We start from the raw sequence: 18,715 nt of genomic DNA, 5'->3' as shown, positions 1-18,715 counted from the left end.
AGTATATTAGTATACGCCAATAAGACACAAGTGCACATTCGATTTGATCAGTTACACCTCCACTAATTTTATTCAGATTGCTTTCAAAAAATGAATTGGTAATGATCGAGTGTGCCTATTCACTGAAAGTGATGATGTGGTCTTGTTTGTTGGAATAACAGCAAAATCCTTTTTTTGTGTAAAATTCCACATTTCTAGTATATTTTTTGTGTTATATTAACCATCAAAGGCATAAAGGCAATATAATAAAAACAAAACAAAACAATTGATTAGTTATGTCTAAATCTGACGAGAGTTGCTCGATTACTGCTGCCTTTTAGTCTATTCTGTAGCGGGACTTCGGCACTTCAGCAGGACCGACATGAAGAAAGCTATTAAGCTAACGCTAGGAACTCTTTCAAGCTTTCCAGATATAATGTAACAAATTACCATACTAAAGACGGTGCAGTATCTTTCTGTTACACCCTAAAACTATTTAAACCATAAAGCCTAAGCCAGTCTTCTCGGCATGTGGGTAATGCGATTTGATAACCTGTTATCTTCAATCATTGCAATTGCTAACAATATTGTCGCTGCTTCTTTTCTTATCGGGCTGTGTTCGTCCGTACCCTAGTTAATTTGCTAACGTAATTAACTAAAAAAAGACTGCGTTAATGTCAGGTGTTCAGGCCGTCGAGGGTTTACGTTACTATCTTAAACTTTACCAGAATGTTTACGCGTTGCCCTCTCTGCCGCTGCCTTCAGCCTTCAACAACAACATCAATGCAGCATCTTAAGTTACTTGCTAACACTGTTTTATTTGAAGGTTGCCATAAAAGTTCCGAAGCTGTTGAGACCATTTCTATATTTTTCCTGAGGAAGTCTAATCGTGTGTATCTTCGTGTGCATTTGACAGGTAGAGGAGGGATTGTCATAGAGCGGTGTGATACAGTCCACGTCTGCAACATGGGCTTCTTGTCTCCTTCCAAGTAAACATAAAACCCTGTAAGCTTATGGCAGAGAAACGCCGGTCGCTGCGTGGAAGAGGATCTCAGTCGTACCGCAGTCTGTCTCTGACGAAGAGGAAGACGGGTAGCGGCAGCGCCAGAGGGGCAGGGGACGGCGGTGCGAGGGCGGGCACCATTGCCACCTTTTTTAGTAATGCGCCACCCAGTAAGCTGGCATGCCCCCTGTGTGGCGAGCTGGTCCCTCGCTTCAAGATCAACGAGCACATCGACACCCAGTGTAAGAAGTTCTGTCAGGGGAATGAGGATGAGCGCACGCTGCCGTCCAGTAGGGAACCAAAGCACCCTGTGATGATCCTGTCACCTCAGCGCACCTGTAGGAGTACACCTGACAAGCAGCCCGGGACGAGGTCACCTCAGCGCACCTGCAGAAGTACTCCTGACAAGGAGCCTGGGACAAGGTCACCTCAGCGCACCTGGAGTACACCTGACAAGCAGCCCGGGGCGAAGTCACCTGAGCAGAGCGGTGAGCTGAAGACCAGTCCTTACTTCAAAAAGCAGCAATCACAGCAGCAACAGGAGGTGGAGTTGGGGAAAGTCCCTGACCAGCCGAAAGTGGTGCAGAACGTCAGCCTTGGGAGCCTGTCCTCCAGACTGTCCAGAAAGGCCCTGACGTTCTCAGAAGAACCGACCACCAAGCAGACCAGCCGTGCTGGAGGGACAGACAGAGATGATGGTGAACTGAACAGCTCTCAAAAAGAAAACCAATCAGAGATGACCAGAGAACCACAAGGCCTATTAGTAAAGACCTCCGAATGGTTCTCCTCTCAGAAACGAGCTGTCTGTGAACACCCCCCTCTGGTAGAGAAGGAGGAGTGTGATCCCAAAATTGTAAAATCACGTTTACCGCGCACTACTCCTGATGGATGTAGCAATAAGTCCTTCTCGTTGAAGAGGGGATTGATGGAGGCGCCAGGAGATAGCAGGTCCGACACACACACGCTGAAGTCCAGACTCCGCAAGAGAGTCAGACAGGAGAGAGACACAAATAACACCCAGACGGACACCCGCCCTGTTCCCAGCGCTCAGCAAACAGGACACAGCAAGCACATTGCACAAGCAGAGACGCCCTCAGCCGGAGAGAGCCGTGAGCAGCAGTCCAGTACTGGACCGGGTCTTCATAACGAGCAGTCTAGTACTGGACCGGGTCTTCATAACGAGCAGTCCAGGACTGTGAGGAGAGCAGAGCTTGGTCTTAATCAGGAGCAGAGCTATGAGTCAACAAGGAAGAGAGAATGTGGAACATCACAATCGGAGCATCTGGAGTCCAGTGTTGACGCCACACACATGAGAGTGGGAGCATCAGGGTCTTTCCGGAAGCCGTATTACCTGCGGAACTTCCTGTCTGTGCTGGAGGTGGTGATGGAGCACGAGGACGACCGGCGGCTCTTCAACCAGGAGGACCTAGCTGCCGTCCACACCTTCCAGCAGCTCTCAGGTAACACCTGCCTACACGTGTACACCTCTCAGGTACGCATACATCTCTCTGTGGAGGGTATGGTGGACACGAGAACCGTAGGGCCTAGGAGGACCACATTGTTTTGAACGTTAGACTCAAGGGGCCATCTCAACCCATCCCATAACCACTCATTTGCAGTATAGCGCCACATAGTTAAAAATGAAAAAGCAAAATGAGGCTCTGTAATCGCAGGTATCTTTGGCTGACATGTTCAGAGCTGCAACATTTTACAACAACATTTTACCTGTAGGATCACTATGACACCATCTGAATGCATGCTGAGTTTCGTGGAATTCTGTTCATGGGGGGCCATACGATCAATTAATTTATATGTACATTTAGTGACCGTACACAAACACACACACAGGCCTGCACACACACACAGGCATGCACACACACACAAGCACGCACACACTTTTTAAATCGGTTCATAGTACATTTAGTACAATGAAGGGGTTGCGTTCGTGTGCTTTGATAAGCAGTGTGTTTGTGTGCTTTGATAAGCAGTGTGTGTGCTGGTGTGTGTCACCAGGGCCAGGTCAGATGCTGTATGTGCGTCTGTTCCAAAGGAAGCTAAAGTGGCTGCAGGTGGAGAAGCTGGACTACACGGAGATCAGCGCCGACCTGCGGCCCGTGGTGGACGAGCTGGTGCAGGCACGCTTCCTGCAGGATGGTGAGTAGCACCACTTGGAGTGTGTGTGTGTGTGTGTTTGTCCCAGTTTGAAGATCAACTGTGTGTGTGAGTGTGTGTTTGTCTCAGTTTGGAGAACAGTCAGTTGTAAGAATAGCCGTGTGTGTATGTGTATGTGTGTGTCCAGAGCATGAGCTGCAGGACCTGGCGGAAGTGCTGGAGGTGCTGCCAGCCCCAGAGCTGAGGAGTCTGGCCAAGACACTGCACCTGACCGGGGGAAACAGCGCCACCCAGAGGCCCCAGCTAGTGGAGGGGCTGCTGAAGCTGGCTAAGCAACGCGCCCTCTTCCCCTCTGCCCCGGGGCAAATCAGCAGCACGGGGGCAGTTATTCTCAAGAAGTGAGAAGCACCACATCTCCTAATCTTTCAGGATTCAGACGCGAAGGTGTATCATTCAGAGATAGACAGGGTGTTGCAGTGGTGTGAGGGGACTCACTACCCAAAACAGAATTCTCTATTTGGAGACAATAAAGACAATGGGGCAATGCCAGGGTCAAGCACTTAGCACAGGGTTAGCTTTGATTTAAAATGAGTAATCACTGAAGCTTACACTATGGGTACGTGTGGAAGTTCCGTGCCCCACCAAACTTTCTGTAAACTACGAATGATTTGAAATGGATTAATTGGAATAATAATCTCTCCCTTCCTCTCTCTCCCTCCCTTTCTCTCTCCTTCTCTCTCCTTTTCTTCCTTCCACTCTCTCTCCCTCCCTCTCTTTCTCTCCCCCTCTCCCTCCCTCTCTCTCTCCCTCCCTCTCTTTCACTCCCCCTCTCCCTCCCTCTCTCTCCCACCTCCCTCTCTCCCCCCCCCCCTCCATCTCTTCCTCCCTCTCTTCCTCCCCCTCTTTCTCCCGGTCCAGGGCGAGACAGTTGGCGGGCCGGTGTGTGCGTCTGTGTGTGTGTCCGCGGGCCGTCTTCTCCCGGCTGCTGCTGCTCTTCTCTCTGACGGACTCGCTGGACGATGAGACGGCAGCAGCGGGTGGGCAGGGCCAGCTCTACACCATCCTGCTGGTCAACTCCGGACAGCTGGCCTTCCCCGAGTACAGCATCCAGCGGCAGGCCAGGGTGTTCCGCCACAGGGACGACCTCATCAGGTCAGACAGCATGTGTGTGTGTGTATGTGTGTATTGGGGCGTCAATGGTTGTGTGTGTGTGTGTGTGTGTGTGTGTGTGTGTGTGGGTTTGGGTTTGGGCGTTAATGGTTTAGTTGTGTGTATGTGTGGTGGGAGTTATTAATGTGTGTGTGTGGTGGGTGTTGTTAATGTTGTAATGTGTGTGTTTGTGTTGGGGTATTAGTGTACTAGTGTAAATGGTTATGACTGGCCCTCTCTCTGCGCCCCTCTCAGGTATGAGGTAGCCATTCGTTGCCTGCAGGAGGTGACTGTCGCCATGCAGTCAGGCAGCTGGGAGGACGCCCTGGGGCTTTACACGGCTGCCAAGGCAACGTGGCAGGAGCTACAGCAGAGTGGGGACCTCCAGTAAGAACATGGCAGCCAGTCTCTCTGTCTGGCCCTTGCTTCTGCTCTCATGTTGATAGATTACCTCTGAAAAAGTTTTCTGTGTGTTCAGCTTGTGAAAATGTTTCCTTCCTCTACTGTGTGTGTGTGTCTGTGTGCGTGCACGCATGTGTCTATGTGCGTATGCGTGTGCTTGTGTGTGTGTTTGTAGACATGAGAAGGAGCTGCCGGTATTTCTGCGGTCTTTTACTGTAGGATGGACCTACACCCGCATCATGTCTCGTGGCATCGAGATCCTACAGAGATTACGGTGTTATGAGGTGGGTGTGTAGATATTACAGAGATTACGGTGTTATGAGGTGGGTGTGTAGACTTTACAGAGATTATGGTGTTAATTTGTTAGAGGATAGTAGCTTGCAAGTGATGTGATGTTAGGGGATGGCTTGCAGATGATGTGATGTGATGTTAAGGGATGGTGTGCAGGTGATGTGATGTTAAGGGATGGTGTGCAGGTGATGTGATGTTAAGGGATGGTGTGCAGGTGATGTGATGTTAAGGGATGGTGTGCAGGTGATGTGATGTTAAGGGATGGTGTGCAGGTGATGTGATGTTAAGGGACGGTGTGCAGGTGATGTGATGTTAAGGGATGGTGTGCAGGTGATGTGATGTTAAGGGATGGTGTACAGGTGATGTGATGTTAAGGGATGGTGTGCAGGTGATGTGATGTGATGTGATGTGATGTTAAGGGATGGTGTGCAGGTGATGTGATGTTAAGGGATGGAGTGCAGATGAGGTGATGTGATGTTAAGGGATGGTGTGCAGGTGATGTGATGTTAAGGGATAATTCCGGTGTGATTTTGACCTAAAGTGGCTTGAAACATGATACCAAGTGTGAACGTATGTCTCATAGCTCACCTCAGCTTGTCCCCTGCACTCAGAAATCTGGCGCTAGTTAGCCAATGCTACCAACAGGGTTTCGTTGTGGTGCCTCGGGGCATCGGCCTAGCCATGCAAATAAATCACTGTTTTACACCATTTACGAGGCTCAAAGTAGCTCCATACTTCATTGGTAGACTTGGTAGATTGGTAGAGTGACTAAATTCAAGATGGCGTTGAACGGTAAAATTCCTTAAGGTACTGTCTGTACAAAATCGTCTTGTAAATAATCTACCAGTGCTTTTTCAAAGTTCTCCATGTCTCGTTTTAAATGTCAAGGCCCTCGGAAGTCTACCAATGAAGTATGAAGCTACTTTGAGCCTCGTAAATGGTGTAAAACAGTGATTTATTTTCATGGCTAGGCCGATGCCCGAGGCACCACAACGAAACCTTGTTGGTAGCGGCAACTAGCGGCAGATTTCTGAGTACAGGGGACAAGCCGAGGTGAGCTATGAGACATACGTTCACACTCGGTATCATGTTTCAACACACTTTAGGTCAATATCACACCGGAATTCTCCTTTAAGGGACGGTGTGCAGGTGATGTGATGTTAAGGGATGGTGTGCAGGTGATGTGATGTGATGTTAAGGGATGGTGTGCAGGTGATGTGATGTGATATTAAGGGACGGTGTGCAGGTGATGTGATGTGATGTGATGGTGTGCAGGTGATGTATAAGTATCTTTTGATCCCGTGAGGGAAATTTGGTCTCTACATTTAATCCCAATCCGTGAATTAGTGAAACACACTCAGCACACAGTGAACACACAGTGAGGTGAAGCACACTAATCCCGATGCAGTGAGCTGCCTGCAACAACAGCGGCTCTCGGGGAGCAGTGAGGGGTTAGGTGCCTTCCTCAAGGGCACTTCAGCCGTGCCTATTGGTCGAGGTTCGAACCGGCAACCCTCCGGTAACAAGTCCGAAGCGCTAACCAGTAGGCCACGGCTGCCTATGATGTGATGTTAAGGGACGGTTTGCAGGTGATGTGATGTTAAGGGATGGTGTGCAGGTGATGTGATGTTAAGGGATGGTGTGCAGGTGATGTGATGTTAAGGGATGGTGTGCAGGTGTTGTGATGTTAAGGGACGGTGTGCAGGTGATGTGATGTTAAGGGATTGTGTGCAGGTGATGTGATCTTGTGTTTATCTGTGCTGTGAGCAGGAGGCTGTGGCCGAGTTGAGGGCTGTACTGGCCCAATCAGTCTACTGTCCAGACAGCAGGGGGCGCTGGTGGGACCGCCTGGCCCTCAACTTACAGCAGCACCTTAAACTCCACGAGCAGGTACCCAATCAGCTAACACATACACACACACACTCATACACACACACACTCATACATACTGGATCACTCAGCAGAGATGCTTTATAAGTATATTTATAAGAAACATGTATATTTCTCCATGTGGGTGCATAGCACAGCTCATGATGTCAAGATCACCTACCTGATGTAGAAATATACACATTTCTTTATATATATGTTGTTCTGGTCTGGTTCTGGGTTCCACAGGCTATCGGTGCGATCCGGGACGGCCTCTCGGACCCACTGGTCCGGACTGGTCACCAGCTGGCGCTGCACCAGCGGGCCGCCCGCATGAAGGAGTCGCCGAGCCTCAAAAAGTTCCGCCTCCTCCTGCAGGACCTGCCCAGTGTTCACATCAGGGACGTCCCCCACGTGAGTCTGGGGACAGGGACAAGGGCGCCGAAGTAGTGATGGACCGGTGTGGGAGTAGTGATTGGAGTAGTGATGGACCGGTATGGGAGTAGTGATGTGATGGACTGGTATGGGAGTAGTGATGGACCAGTAGTGATATCAACAGTGATAATCATGATGTTTGAAATGAAAACGGTAATTATTATCTTCAACATTTTTATCGCGGTTTACCATTATACCGATAATCGTTCCATCCCTACTGAGGAGCAGTGAAATGGCCATGTTTTGCTCTGTTGGCCTGTAGAATGGTGAATTTGGTACATGAGGAGCAGTAACATTGTTCCACAGGATTCGCAAGACGCTGCCTGTATCTGCGAACAGGTTTGATTAATCTGCCTTGTGAGCAATTTAATCAGCCGATGCCAATTATGACAAAACGGCATTAATCGGTTGTGTTGAGCAGCCGAGCGATTAACTTGACTGGAGAGAGACTGCTTTAAGCCCAAAACAGTTTAGGGGACTGTGGGGGGGTCAGCTGTAGGTTTGAGGGCAGATCTTGGAGCACCGTCCAAGGTGACGTGGTCCCGCACCAGGGGGTTATGGGTAAATCTGTGTTCCTGTGTGTGATTGGCCAGGTCACCATCCGAGGTCACATGTTCCCGCACCAGGGGGGTATGGGTAAATCTGTGTTCCTGCGGCCGGCCGACCAGGAAGAGGGAGAAGAGGGCGGGGCCACAGTCATGTGCTCTGTGGAGGACCTGGCGCTGGCTCACTACAGACAGCTGGGCTACGACCAGGGTGAGTTAGCACGGAGTGTGTGTGTGTGTGGGATATGGCCAGGGTGAGTTAGCACAGAGAGTGTGTGTGTGTGTGGGATACGGCCAGGGTGAGTTAGAACAGAGAGTGTGTTTGTGTGTGTGTGGGCTACAACCAGGGTGAGTTAGCACGGAGTGTGTGTGTGTGTTTGTGAGTGTGTGTGTGTGCTACAACCAGGGTGAGTTAGCACGGAGTGTGTGTGTGTGTGTGTGTGTGTGTGTGTGAGTGTGGGATATGACCAGGGTGAGTTAGCACGGAGTGTGTGTGTGTGTGGGCTACGACCAGGGTGAGTTAGCACGGAGTGTGTGTGTGTGTGTGTGTGTGTGTGTGTGTGGGGGGGGGGGATACGACCAGGGTGAGTTAGCACGGAGTGTGTGTGTGTGTATGTGTTTGTGTGCTACAACCAGAGTGAGTTAGTATGGCGCTTGTGTGTATGTGGGTGGGCTACAACCAGGGTGAGTTAGCACAGAGAGTGTGTGTGTGTGTGTGTGCTACGACCATGGTGAGTTAGCATGGAGCATGTGTGTGTGTGTGTGTGTGGGCGGGCTACGACCATGGTGAGTTAGCATGGGGCGTGTGTGTGTGTGTGGGCTACGACCATGGTGAGTTAGCATGGAGCGTGTGTGTGTGTGTGTGTGCGCGCTACAACCAGAGTGAGTTAGTATGGAGCTTGTGTGTGTGTGTGGGTGGGCTACAACCAGGGTGAGTTACCATGGAACGTGTGTGTTTGTGTGTGTGTAATTAGTATGGAGTCTATGTGAATGTGTGAGACAGATAAGTGCAGATCCCATGAGCTACGATCAGGTTGAGTTAGCATGTAGCCTGTGTGTGTGTAATTAGCATATAACCTGTGTGTGTGGGCTACGATCAGGGTGAGTTGGAATGGATCCTGTGTGTGTTTGTGTGTGTGAGAGAGAGATATTGTGTGTGTATGTAAGTGAGATCGTGATCACATGCGTGCGTGAGGTTGACCGTGTCCCTTGTCATGCAGGGCTGCATGGCGAAGGCTCTACCTTCTCCACCCTGTTTGGGCTTCTCATGTGGGACATCATCTTCATGGAGGGCGTGCCTGATGTCTTCAGATACCCCTATCAGGTAGGACACACCATCATACACCACCTAAAATCATACACCACCTAAAATCCCCCTGCACCGCAACTTCAGGTCTATGGGCTGTGAGATAGTTGTGGGCTGTGGGGGGAGTTGAGTAGTGTTGGACGTTGAGTAGTGTTGGGATGTGGGGGTAGTTGAATAGTGTTGGGTTGTGGGGGTAGTTGAGTAGTGTTTGGATGTGGGGGTAGATGAGTAGTGTTGGGTTGTGGGGGTAGTTGAGTAGTGTTGGGTTGTGGGGGTAGTTGAGTAGTGTTAGGTTGTGGGGGTAGTTGTGGGCTGTGGGGGGAGTTGAGTAGTGTTGGACGTTGAGTAGTGTTGGGATGTGGGGGTAGTTGAATAGTGTTGGGTTGTGGGGGTAGTTGAGTAGTGTTTGGATGTGGGGGTAGATGAGTAGTGTTGGGTTGTGGGGGTAGTTGAGTAGTGTTGGGTTGTGGGGGTAGTTGAGTAGTGTTAGGTTGTGGGGGTAGTTGTGGGCTGTGGGGGTAGTTGAGTAGTGTTGGGTAGTGGGGGTAGTTGTGGGCTGTGGGGGTAGTTGAGTAGTGTTGGGTAGTTGTGGGCTGTGGGGGTAGTTGAGTAGTGTTGCGATGTGGGGGTATATGTTGTGATGTGGGATTGTGGGTGAGGGCTGGGTGGTTGGTTTGCTCGCTGCTCTTTACCAGTCTGTTCTCGTCGTGGTCAGACGTGTCCACTCGACCTGCACACTGACTGTTTCTACGGTAACCGGCAAGAGGCCATTGAGGCGCGGGTGCAGCTGGTGCGGGAAGCAGCGGTGGAGACACTGCAGGAGCTTCTGGCAGACGTGTGGCAGAGCCAGCAAGGCCGAGTGTGTGCGCTCGTCAGCTGGGAACGTTTCTCCTCTCTGCAGCAGGCTCAGGTGTGTGTGTGAATCTTTTGCTCTTCTCTCCATCCAGCATCTGGTGGACTCCTTCTCTCTCCACCCAGAGTCTGTATGTGTGTATGACTCCTTCTCTCTCCACCCAGAGTCTGGTGGGGTGTATGGGCGGTTCCTTCCTGGCAGAAGTGATCCTGCGGATGGCCAGAGACTACAGGCACTGTCGTGGAGGCCTGCCAGACCTGGTGGTGTGGAGCTCTGTGTCCGCTAGCTACAAGGTGAGAAGACTAGCACACCGGGCAAACACCTCTACTGTAGCCGAACTAGCTTATCTCATCTGTAGCTGAACTAGCACACTTCTCTTGTAGCAGGACTAGCACATCTCTCCTGTAGCTGAACTAGCACACCTCTCCTGTAGCTGAACTAACACACTTCTCCTGTAACTAGCACATGTCTCCTGTAGCTGAACTAGCACACCTCTCCTGTAGCTGAACTAGCTTATCTCACCTGTAGCAGGACTAGCACACCTCTCCTGTAGCTGAACTAGCACACCTCTCCTGTAGCTGAACTAGTTTATCTCACCTGTAGCAGGACTAGCACACCTCTCCTGTAGCTGAACTAGCACACCTCCTGTAGCTGAACTAGCACACCTCTCCTGTAGCTGAACTAGCTTATCTCACCTGTAGCAGGACTAGCACACCTCTCCTGTAGCCGAACTAGCTTATCTCATCTGTAGCTGAACTAGCGCACATCTCTCCTGTAGCTGAACTAGCACACCTCTCCTGTAGCTGAACTAACACACTTCTCCTGTAACTAGCACATGTCTCCTGTAGCTGAACTAGCTTATCTCACCTGTAGCAGGACTAGCACACCTCTCCTGTAGCTGAACTAGCACACCTCTCCTGTAGCTGAACTAGTTTATCTCACCTGTAGCAGGACTAGCACACCTCTCCTGTAGCTGAACTAGCTTATCTCACCTGTAGCAGGACTAGCACACCTCTCCTGTAGCCGAACTAGCTTATCTCATCTGTAGCTGAACTAGCACACCTCCTGTAGCTGAACTAGCACACCTCTCCTGTAGCTGAACTAGCTTATCTCACCTGTAGCAGGACTAGCACACCTCTCCTGTAGCCGAACTAGCTTATCTCATCTGTAGCTGAACTAGCACACCTCTCCTGTAGCTGAATTAGCTTATCTCACCTGTAGCTGAACTAACACACTTCTCCTGTAACTAGCACATGTCTCCTGTAGCTGAACTAGCACACCTCTCCTGTAGCTGAACTAGCTTATCTCACCTGTAGCAGGACTAGCACACCTCTCCTGTAGCTGAACTAGCTTATCTCACCTGTAGCAGGACTAGCACACATTTCCTGTAGCTGAATTAGCACACCTTCTGTAGCTGAACTAGCTTATCTCACCTGTAGCAGGACTAGCACACCTCTCATGTAGCTGAACAAACCACAGCAAACGCCCCAGCAGCAAAGCAAGGCTCTATAAAGAGTCCCAGCAGCAAAAGAGAGGACAGAAGTGTTTTCTGTTTACAGTGTACTGTACTTTTTTAAAACATAAACTGAAGCAGTTTGTTGTACAAAAAACAACAATCACCCATTTTTATTTTTTAATAAATATATTGAGCCAGACTTCACATTTCCATGAACCAATGGGTGAGCCCTGCGTTGAAAAAGAAAACGCATAAACACAAAAGCATAAAGATAAATCACAAGTATCTCATTCTCAGCTAATACAGCTTCTCTGTGTGGGTTTGTTCTTCTCTGTTTTTGCCCAGCTGGTGGAGGTGAAGGGCCCGAACGACCGTCTGTCCCAGAAGCAGCAGATCTGGCTGGACGAGCTGCGCAAATGGGGTGCGGACGTAGAGGTGTGTCATGTGACCGCCATCGGGGCACGTGCCACCCGCCTCAACTGATGGGCATGCAGAAGACAGGTACCTGTCTCCTGTGTAGACTAATGTAAGATCCATCCTCATGTGTAGACTAATCCAGGATCCATCCTCTTGTGAGGACTAGAGTAGGATGCATCCTCCAAAGACTGTCTAGTATGTGCAGGAGTGTATGAAATGTGCAAGAGTGTCAGTGGAAATGAGAGACTGTGGCCATGGTTACGATGGACTCCACAAGCATGCCTTTGTGTTCTGTGAACAGAAGTTAGGGGGGGGGCAGTCATTCAGTGCTGACCTCCTAGATCTTACAGTTGGTTAAGCTGCTGGTTTTTTCCAAGTGCTATGGAATGGAACTGTGAAATAAAAAGTAACACTAAGCGTTGAATACTCCTGTGTGGTCATTCTGAAATCTGACTGAGGGCCATCGGAAGATGGAGACGTTTGATGGAGAGTGGTTGCTATGAGGGTCTCCATCTTATCCACTGCTGGCCTGAATGAAAAGGCCATTCAGTTAAGAGTGTGAGAGTCGACCTTCAGACGACCTTCCAAGTCCCTGCCAGGCCATAAACTCATGAGAATGCACATGGGGAAAATGCAGGGAAAGCCTTGTCTGGAGGCTGAGGCCTCAGGCGCTGATAAGGCATTCCATGGAGTTCTAGAATTCTCTCTGGTTTTGTGTCATCATTTCATCCCTATTCATGCCTTTGTGCAACTTTCTCTCCCTCTTTCTGTCTCTGTCTCTCCCTCTCTCTCTTCCTCTCTCTCTTCCACTCTCTCTGTTTCTTCCTCTCTCTCTCTTCCACTCCCTCTCTGTCTCAGTCTCTCTCTATTTCTCTCTCTCTCTCTCTCTCTCTCTCCCACTCTCTGTGAAAAATACTAAACTGCTCCACTGTTAGTATGTATGTTAGTATGGCCACAGCCCACACCACACCTCTATTCTTCAGTGCTGCGTGTGTGTGTGTGTATGTGTGTGTATGTGTGTGTGTGTGTGTGTGTGTGAAAGAGAGAGAGTGTGTGTGTTTGTGTGTGGGTCCAGTAAGTGCTTCTCTGTGGATGTGTCCATACACAGGTGGTCAGTGCAGCCTGTCTTGTCTCCCTTGTTCCACCGCCACACTCTCCTCCCGCCTTCTTAGACGCCTTAGGGTCTTCTCTCCTCTCTCTCCTCCCTCTCCTCAGGGTGAGGAGCCGATCTCTTGTCCTTCACCCTAAGACGCCTCAGGAGCCGATCTCTCCTCTCTCTCCTCCTTCACCATAAAACAGCCTCAGGAGCCGATCTCTCCTCCCTCTCCTCCTTCACCATAAAACAGCCTCAGGAGCCGATCTCTCCTCCTTCACCCTAAGACGCCTCAGGAGCCGATCTCTCTCCATCTTCATCTTGGCCTCCAGGACCTTCCTCAGAGACCCCAGGCTGTCATGGACGATGGCAAATCCTAACACAAACACAAACAGTAATAATTCAGTTTGGTCCGTATGCTTATGACTCATAGTGGTAGCAGATGGATTCCTGTAGCAAACGAATCACTGCTCATGTGAGAAAACTATAGTCATTATTCCCATTAATCCATTTCCCCAGGCTGACATACTGTAGATCAGGGATTCCCAAACTGTGGTACGTGTACCACCGGTGGTACGCAAGCTTCCACTAGGGAGTATGCAAGATGAAAAAGGGCAATGTCGGAAAGGTGTTAAATATTTTTTTTCATCTTAAGCCTATATTCTCTTTGTTCGTGTTTCATAATGTTGTTCTCCATAATGTTTTTTTTTAGTGTGGGAGCTCATAGACTAGTTGCTCATTCTGATTTTGTTATTTGTTATCATGTAGGGCGGCTAATTACACATGATGCCTGGAATGCGTCAATAGAATATGTTACATTTTTATGTGTAGGATGGTGGGGGTACATGCGAGCCGAGTCAGGATGTAGGTGGTGGTACGGGGAAAAAAAGTTTGGGAACCGCTGCTGTAGATCTGGTTCAGCGCCCTCTGGTGGACAGTGGTCAAAATGTACCACATATTGGATTAAGAATATAATCATGTGTGATCTGTGGGTCCGCTGGCATGCTGCATCCGTGTGTGTGGTACTGATAGCAGACTGGACCAGTGACTGGTGTGTGGTGGTATAGTATAGCTGGCATACCGTGGGCATTCCGGACCAGTGACGGGTGTGTAGTGGTGTGGTATAGTATAGCTGGCATACTGCACATTTGTGTGTGCGTGGGTGTGTGTGTGCGTGTGTGGTGTGTTATGTACCATTGTTGGTCTCTGCTTTCATTTCCTGCAGCTCCTCCCAGAGTTGCTTCTGCAGTTTGCTGATGCGGCTGTCAATCAACTCCTCCAGGCTGCAGTCGGGGTGTGGCGGGGCCCGCCTCCTCTGGGAAATCTCCAGTCTGGTCAGCCTGTCCGACAGCTGGACACATCTCTCCACCATGGCCTTCTCATCGCTACTCTTCTCATAAGACAAGAGGGGCAGGCAGGAGACAGTGTCTCTGTTACTGAACTTACCACACACAAAACTGGAATAAGTAGCTTTCAAACTGGGGAGAGCCCTAACCTTGAAGCACCCTAACCTTGTAGCACCCTAACCTTGTAACACCCTAACTATATGGTCCTAAGTTAGCTTAACCCCCCTGGTGGAGCGCAAACACCTCACAAACGGGACACGTGGTCAGACATTTTACTTGCAAAATAAAACATTTTCTAAGGGGTGCGTGACATCCCAGAAGTGAATTACCTACAGTTGCACCAACAATAACAGATATCACTGTCTTCAGCCTGGCCAATAAAAAAAACTAAAATGTATCTGCATGACTGTCAACAACTGTAACAGACGTCCACAGGTAGGTTCAATCAGGCATTTGATACACACACACTGCGATATATGCACACATTGCGATATATGCACACACTGCTATTCTTACAGTTTTGTTTTTGATGGACTGACACAGCTTGGCGATCTTCTCCACGGCATCCCTGAGCACACACTCCTGCTCCCTCAGACCGCTCTGCCCTGCGGCTGTTAGTCTGGAGACACGGAGGGAAGGGCACAACCTCAGCGGCTGGCAGGACCCCACTAACGGCTATAGAGTCCATTAAGGAATATGTGTGTGTGTGTGTTTGAGGGATGTGTGTATGTGGGCGGGAGATGGTTTACTTTGTGTCCAGTGTGTTGCTTGATGGTGTGCTGGTGTGCTCTAGGGCGCGTCCTCGCACTGCTTTGCTGCATTGCAAACGGACCTACACACACACACACACACACACACAGGACAGATATACATGGACATTCACACAAGCATATCATATAGCAGCAGTTTAAAATCAACTTGGTACCATCCTGTAGTAACATGTTGGCTATATTGAGATTTGTGCTGTGTTGATGGCTGTGGGCCTGTTTTAAAGTTTAAAGATAGCGTGTGTGTGTGTGTTTGTGTATGACCACGTGGCAGCGATATCAAAGAGTGTTGCAACTCTCTTTCTCTCTATGGCTCTGGTGTGTGTGTGTGTGTGTGTGACTGTGTGTGTTTACATGTGTGTGTGCAAGTTTGAGCAACCTGTGCTTCCAAATCTCTGAGCTTGGACTCCATGAGTGTTTGGGAGCCGTGATGCTGTCGTATCATCTTGTAAATTCTCTCGTTGGTGCTGCGGAAATCAGCAGCCAGCCTGGTAATGCTGTCGTCACACCTGTTAACATCCACAATACAGACACACACATTACACACACACACATACCTTATGCCTGTTACACGTGTGTGTGTGTGTCTGTGTGTTTGCCGTAAGTCTGAGAGGAGAGTGTGAAGTGTCCTGATGAGTATTAAAGATCAGACAGAGCAGTAAGTGCAACTGCGTGTGTGTGTGTGTGCCATATTTGAAGTTATTTAGAAATAATGTAAAACGTGTGCATGCATACATATGTGTGCGTGTGTGTGTGTATGAGTGTAAGTGTGTGTTACTGAAGCAGAGCAGTGTCCAGCTCTGGTCTTCTGGAGTATGAAATAGGAGCCAGCAGCCCAGTCTGTTAGCTGTGTGTAATACGAGAGGTGCAACATCATCATCACTAGAGCACACACACACACACATTCACACCCTAAGGTGAATACACAGGAGAGAAGCTGAGTGGAGATTCCCACATCAGTACAGCTGAGCTCATCCTAGTACTGTTTACCTCATTAGACCTGTAGTGAGATCAGCCGTTTTATCGCTGGGATGATCAGGACTCTAATGATGCGCTCAGGTTCTTCTTTGAGCATACGCATACACAGAGAATAGTGACTGGTTGCAGGGAAGTCCTCTCTTATTCCTACACTGCACTGCAAGCTGAACTGGACTGGATCTGATAGTTGTAGGCCTACATTTAAAATCTTGTTTTTAAAACAAAGGTTCTGCCACTCAAATTCCCCACTAACAGAGTGTGTCAGGCACCACAGATCGGCCTTCTGCTTGACTCCCTGTGTGAGAAGGCAAAGGAACAGATGGTGGGGAGAGCAGGAAGTGGAAGTATCAGAGAAGGAAGTCTCTGAAGATAATGTTGACCTCTGACCTCCCCACTCTGGCTCTGAGGTCACTCAGGACCACCAGCTGCTGCACCTCCATTTTACGGACGCTGGCTTGGGTCCTGTAGGTCACCTCATCCTGAGCCTGCATCTGCTGCTGGACACCCTGTACACACACATATCTTAATACAGTTTATACAAACACACCTCAATACAGTTTATACACCCACACACACAGGAAAACCTCTCTATAGCACAAACGGGTGTTCCCTGGATTCAATTACCATAGTAGCCTAAGCTACCTGAATATCCTTGTTGAGTCGGTGAATAAGCGCCGAAACTGCACGGATGTGTTCGTCAAGTAGGAGACGGATCTGGTCCTGACCTTCAGCCTTGCTGATAGCGCTGACCTTGCACGGATTGGGGGCCATATCATCACCCTCGGGGAGCTCTGACTGTCTCTCACTTTGGCGAGTTCTCCTGTGAGGGATACCAGAGTGACCGAATAGTTCTGTATTAGAAGCCTAATGAATGAAAACGTGACCTTTTTAAGACTCCCACTTGTCATGTCTCGGTAGAGTAGGAAGGCGCGGTCGCAGCATCTCGGGTAGCTTGGGTGGCAGGTGAGCAACAGCGGCAGACAGCCCCGCACGCAAACAACTTCCCTTAGCTTTGTGGGGGAAAAAATACTACAGCTTAACTTTTTAAAAGCATCAATGCAACAGTAGACTTAGCAAAACAAATATGTTCGTAAATTCTCCGAAGCAGAAATTCGATAATACCGCATAGCCTATACCTGGGGAAAACGTTTGCCGTCCGACCACTGCAAAAGGCATGGATTAACAGCAGTTTCCACCTATGCTCGACATCTGATATTCTGTCTTGAGGCTACTGGTATCCTCAATGGCAAAAGATGACGCTGTCACCTTAGTAACGAAATACACTGTAGGCTAGGCTATGCAAATGAACCCCCTTTCATTCAGTCCAGTCATTTTAGGAGAAAGGGTTGAACAAATTGCAACACAAGCAAACTTAACTGATTTTGAATCCTCAATATGTCCTGAGTAAGGGAAAAAAAGCCCCGAAGAATCCCAATAGGGGAAAGTTTAGAAAAATAACTAAATATACACTATTCATGCACCTATACAGTATTCAGTATTTTTCTCACGCAAATAGGGGGGAAAAATTAACCTTCACATATAACCATGAAAATTACTGAGTTGATTACTTACATCAAGACAAACAAAAAATGTATTATAAGTTTTTTGAAATTGTTTGTTAACATGGGCAAACAGGGCATAATGTAATTATGTATAGCTATAGTGACCCAAAACTAATTGCAACATTTGACAAACAAATTGTCCAAGGCATGGTGGAAGATAATACATGTCTTAACTGGTATTATATCTCATCTAGAGGGTATATGCTTATAGAAAATAATATAGTTTATGGTGTTTAATTTGTTTTCCCTGGACAGTATAGGCCAAAATGTATCCACTTTACACTAGATTCGCCTTTACAGAATAGAGGGCAATGTATTGTGCATGGCATAGAGGAAGATGGGAAATGTCTTAAATGGTGTTATATCTCCTCCGGAGGGTATATGCTTTCAGAAAATATATAGTTTAGGGTGTTTAATTTGTTTCCCTTAATAGTGCAGGCCAAAATGTATCAGCTGTTCACTTGATTCGCCTCCTACATAGAGGAGTATGTGTTATGCATGGTATGGAGGAAGATGGGACATAAGTTGATTGATGCTATATTTCATGTACAGTGCATATACTTTTAGAATATGTATAGTTTTGACTGTTCTATGACTTTGGTAAAACCATGACCCATGCATAGGCATGCATTGTTAATTATTAATCTTAAACTATATTTATTAGTATAGCATTTTTGCCAGATGTCACAACAATAGTCACTTGGAGGCTAACTGCAGTTATCCCATCTGCACCCTTCTGTCGAATTAGGACATGATCATGTCCATCTTCAACTTTGCCTTCACAATTTTCCTGCATTCACTAACATAAACATACTGTGCTGTCCGATTATTGTTTTAGACAAAAATTGTGCAAAGTAAAGGGGCATCATACAGGCCCCTATGATTGGACAGACAGTATATCAGTCAACTGTTGCAATTAGTTTTGGGTCAGACCTTTGCCTGGACTATTAGCTCCGTTGTGGTTAAATTAACTATAGACCCTTTCAAAAATAAAAACAAAAACAATGCTTGAACGTTCTATTTGGGCCCCAATCTACTTCCTCTGCATTAAGATAACATATGGAATGTTAAAAAGGAAGTCCTGTGGGGCCAACTATGATGCTGAGAATGGAACTCTCTTGAAAGGGTCCATACGTAATTACATTATGCCCTGTT

General features: G+C 48.3%; 2 protein-coding genes across 7 annotated transcripts; one reads left to right on the top strand and one right to left on the bottom strand.

Moving 5' to 3' along the window:
* The first annotated feature begins 331 nt into the window (after nt 1–331).
* On the top strand, nt 332–15,257 carry fan1 (FANCD2 and FANCI associated nuclease 1). Of its 4 annotated transcripts, none has more exons than XM_042109028.1 (16): nt 332–417; nt 896–2,442; nt 2,996–3,136; nt 3,282–3,492; nt 4,013–4,246; nt 4,499–4,630; nt 4,821–4,929; nt 6,707–6,826; nt 7,052–7,216; nt 7,831–7,993; nt 9,003–9,106; nt 9,804–9,998; nt 10,106–10,234; nt 11,743–11,898; nt 14,133–14,688; nt 14,797–15,257. In XM_042109028.1, exons 2-14 carry the CDS (start codon nt 993–995, stop codon nt 11,878–11,880), a joined length of 3,291 nt encoding a protein of 1,096 aa, XP_041964962.1. In that variant the 5' UTR covers nt 332–417; nt 896–992; the 3' UTR covers nt 11,881–11,898; nt 14,133–14,688; nt 14,797–15,257. The 4 variants fall into 4 exon arrangements, with proteins under 4 accessions (XP_041964962.1, XP_041964961.1, XP_041964959.1 ...); XM_042109027.1 differs by having other exon boundaries at nt 333–442; XM_042109025.1 differs by having other exon boundaries at nt 339–510.
* On the bottom strand, nt 13,147–17,450 carry LOC121723408 (protein FAM81A-like). 3 transcript variants are annotated; one of them, XM_042109032.1, is made up of 7 exons: nt 16,641–17,450; nt 16,011–16,504; nt 15,400–15,529; nt 15,003–15,085; nt 14,770–14,872; nt 14,102–14,297; nt 13,147–13,283 (listed from the first exon to the last, which is right to left on the bottom strand). In XM_042109032.1, exons 2-7 carry the CDS (start codon nt 16,013–16,015, stop codon nt 13,147–13,149), a joined length of 654 nt encoding a protein of 217 aa, XP_041964966.1. In that variant the 5' UTR covers nt 16,016–16,504; nt 16,641–17,450. The 3 variants fall into 3 exon arrangements, with proteins under 3 accessions (XP_041964966.1, XP_041964967.1, XP_041964968.1); XM_042109033.1 differs by having other exon boundaries at nt 16,011–16,818; nt 16,900–17,450; XM_042109034.1 differs by having other exon boundaries at nt 16,011–17,008; nt 17,135–17,450.
* Nucleotides 17,451–18,715: the final 1,265 nt, after the last annotated feature.

This window comes from Alosa sapidissima, chromosome 11, assembly GCF_018492685.1.
Source record: "Alosa sapidissima isolate fAloSap1 chromosome 11, fAloSap1.pri, whole genome shotgun sequence".
Classification (NCBI taxonomy): Eukaryota; Metazoa; Chordata; class Actinopteri; order Clupeiformes; family Clupeidae; genus Alosa; species Alosa sapidissima.
Note: the sequence above shows the minus strand (reverse complement) of the source record. Positions and strands in the feature narration are given on the sequence as shown.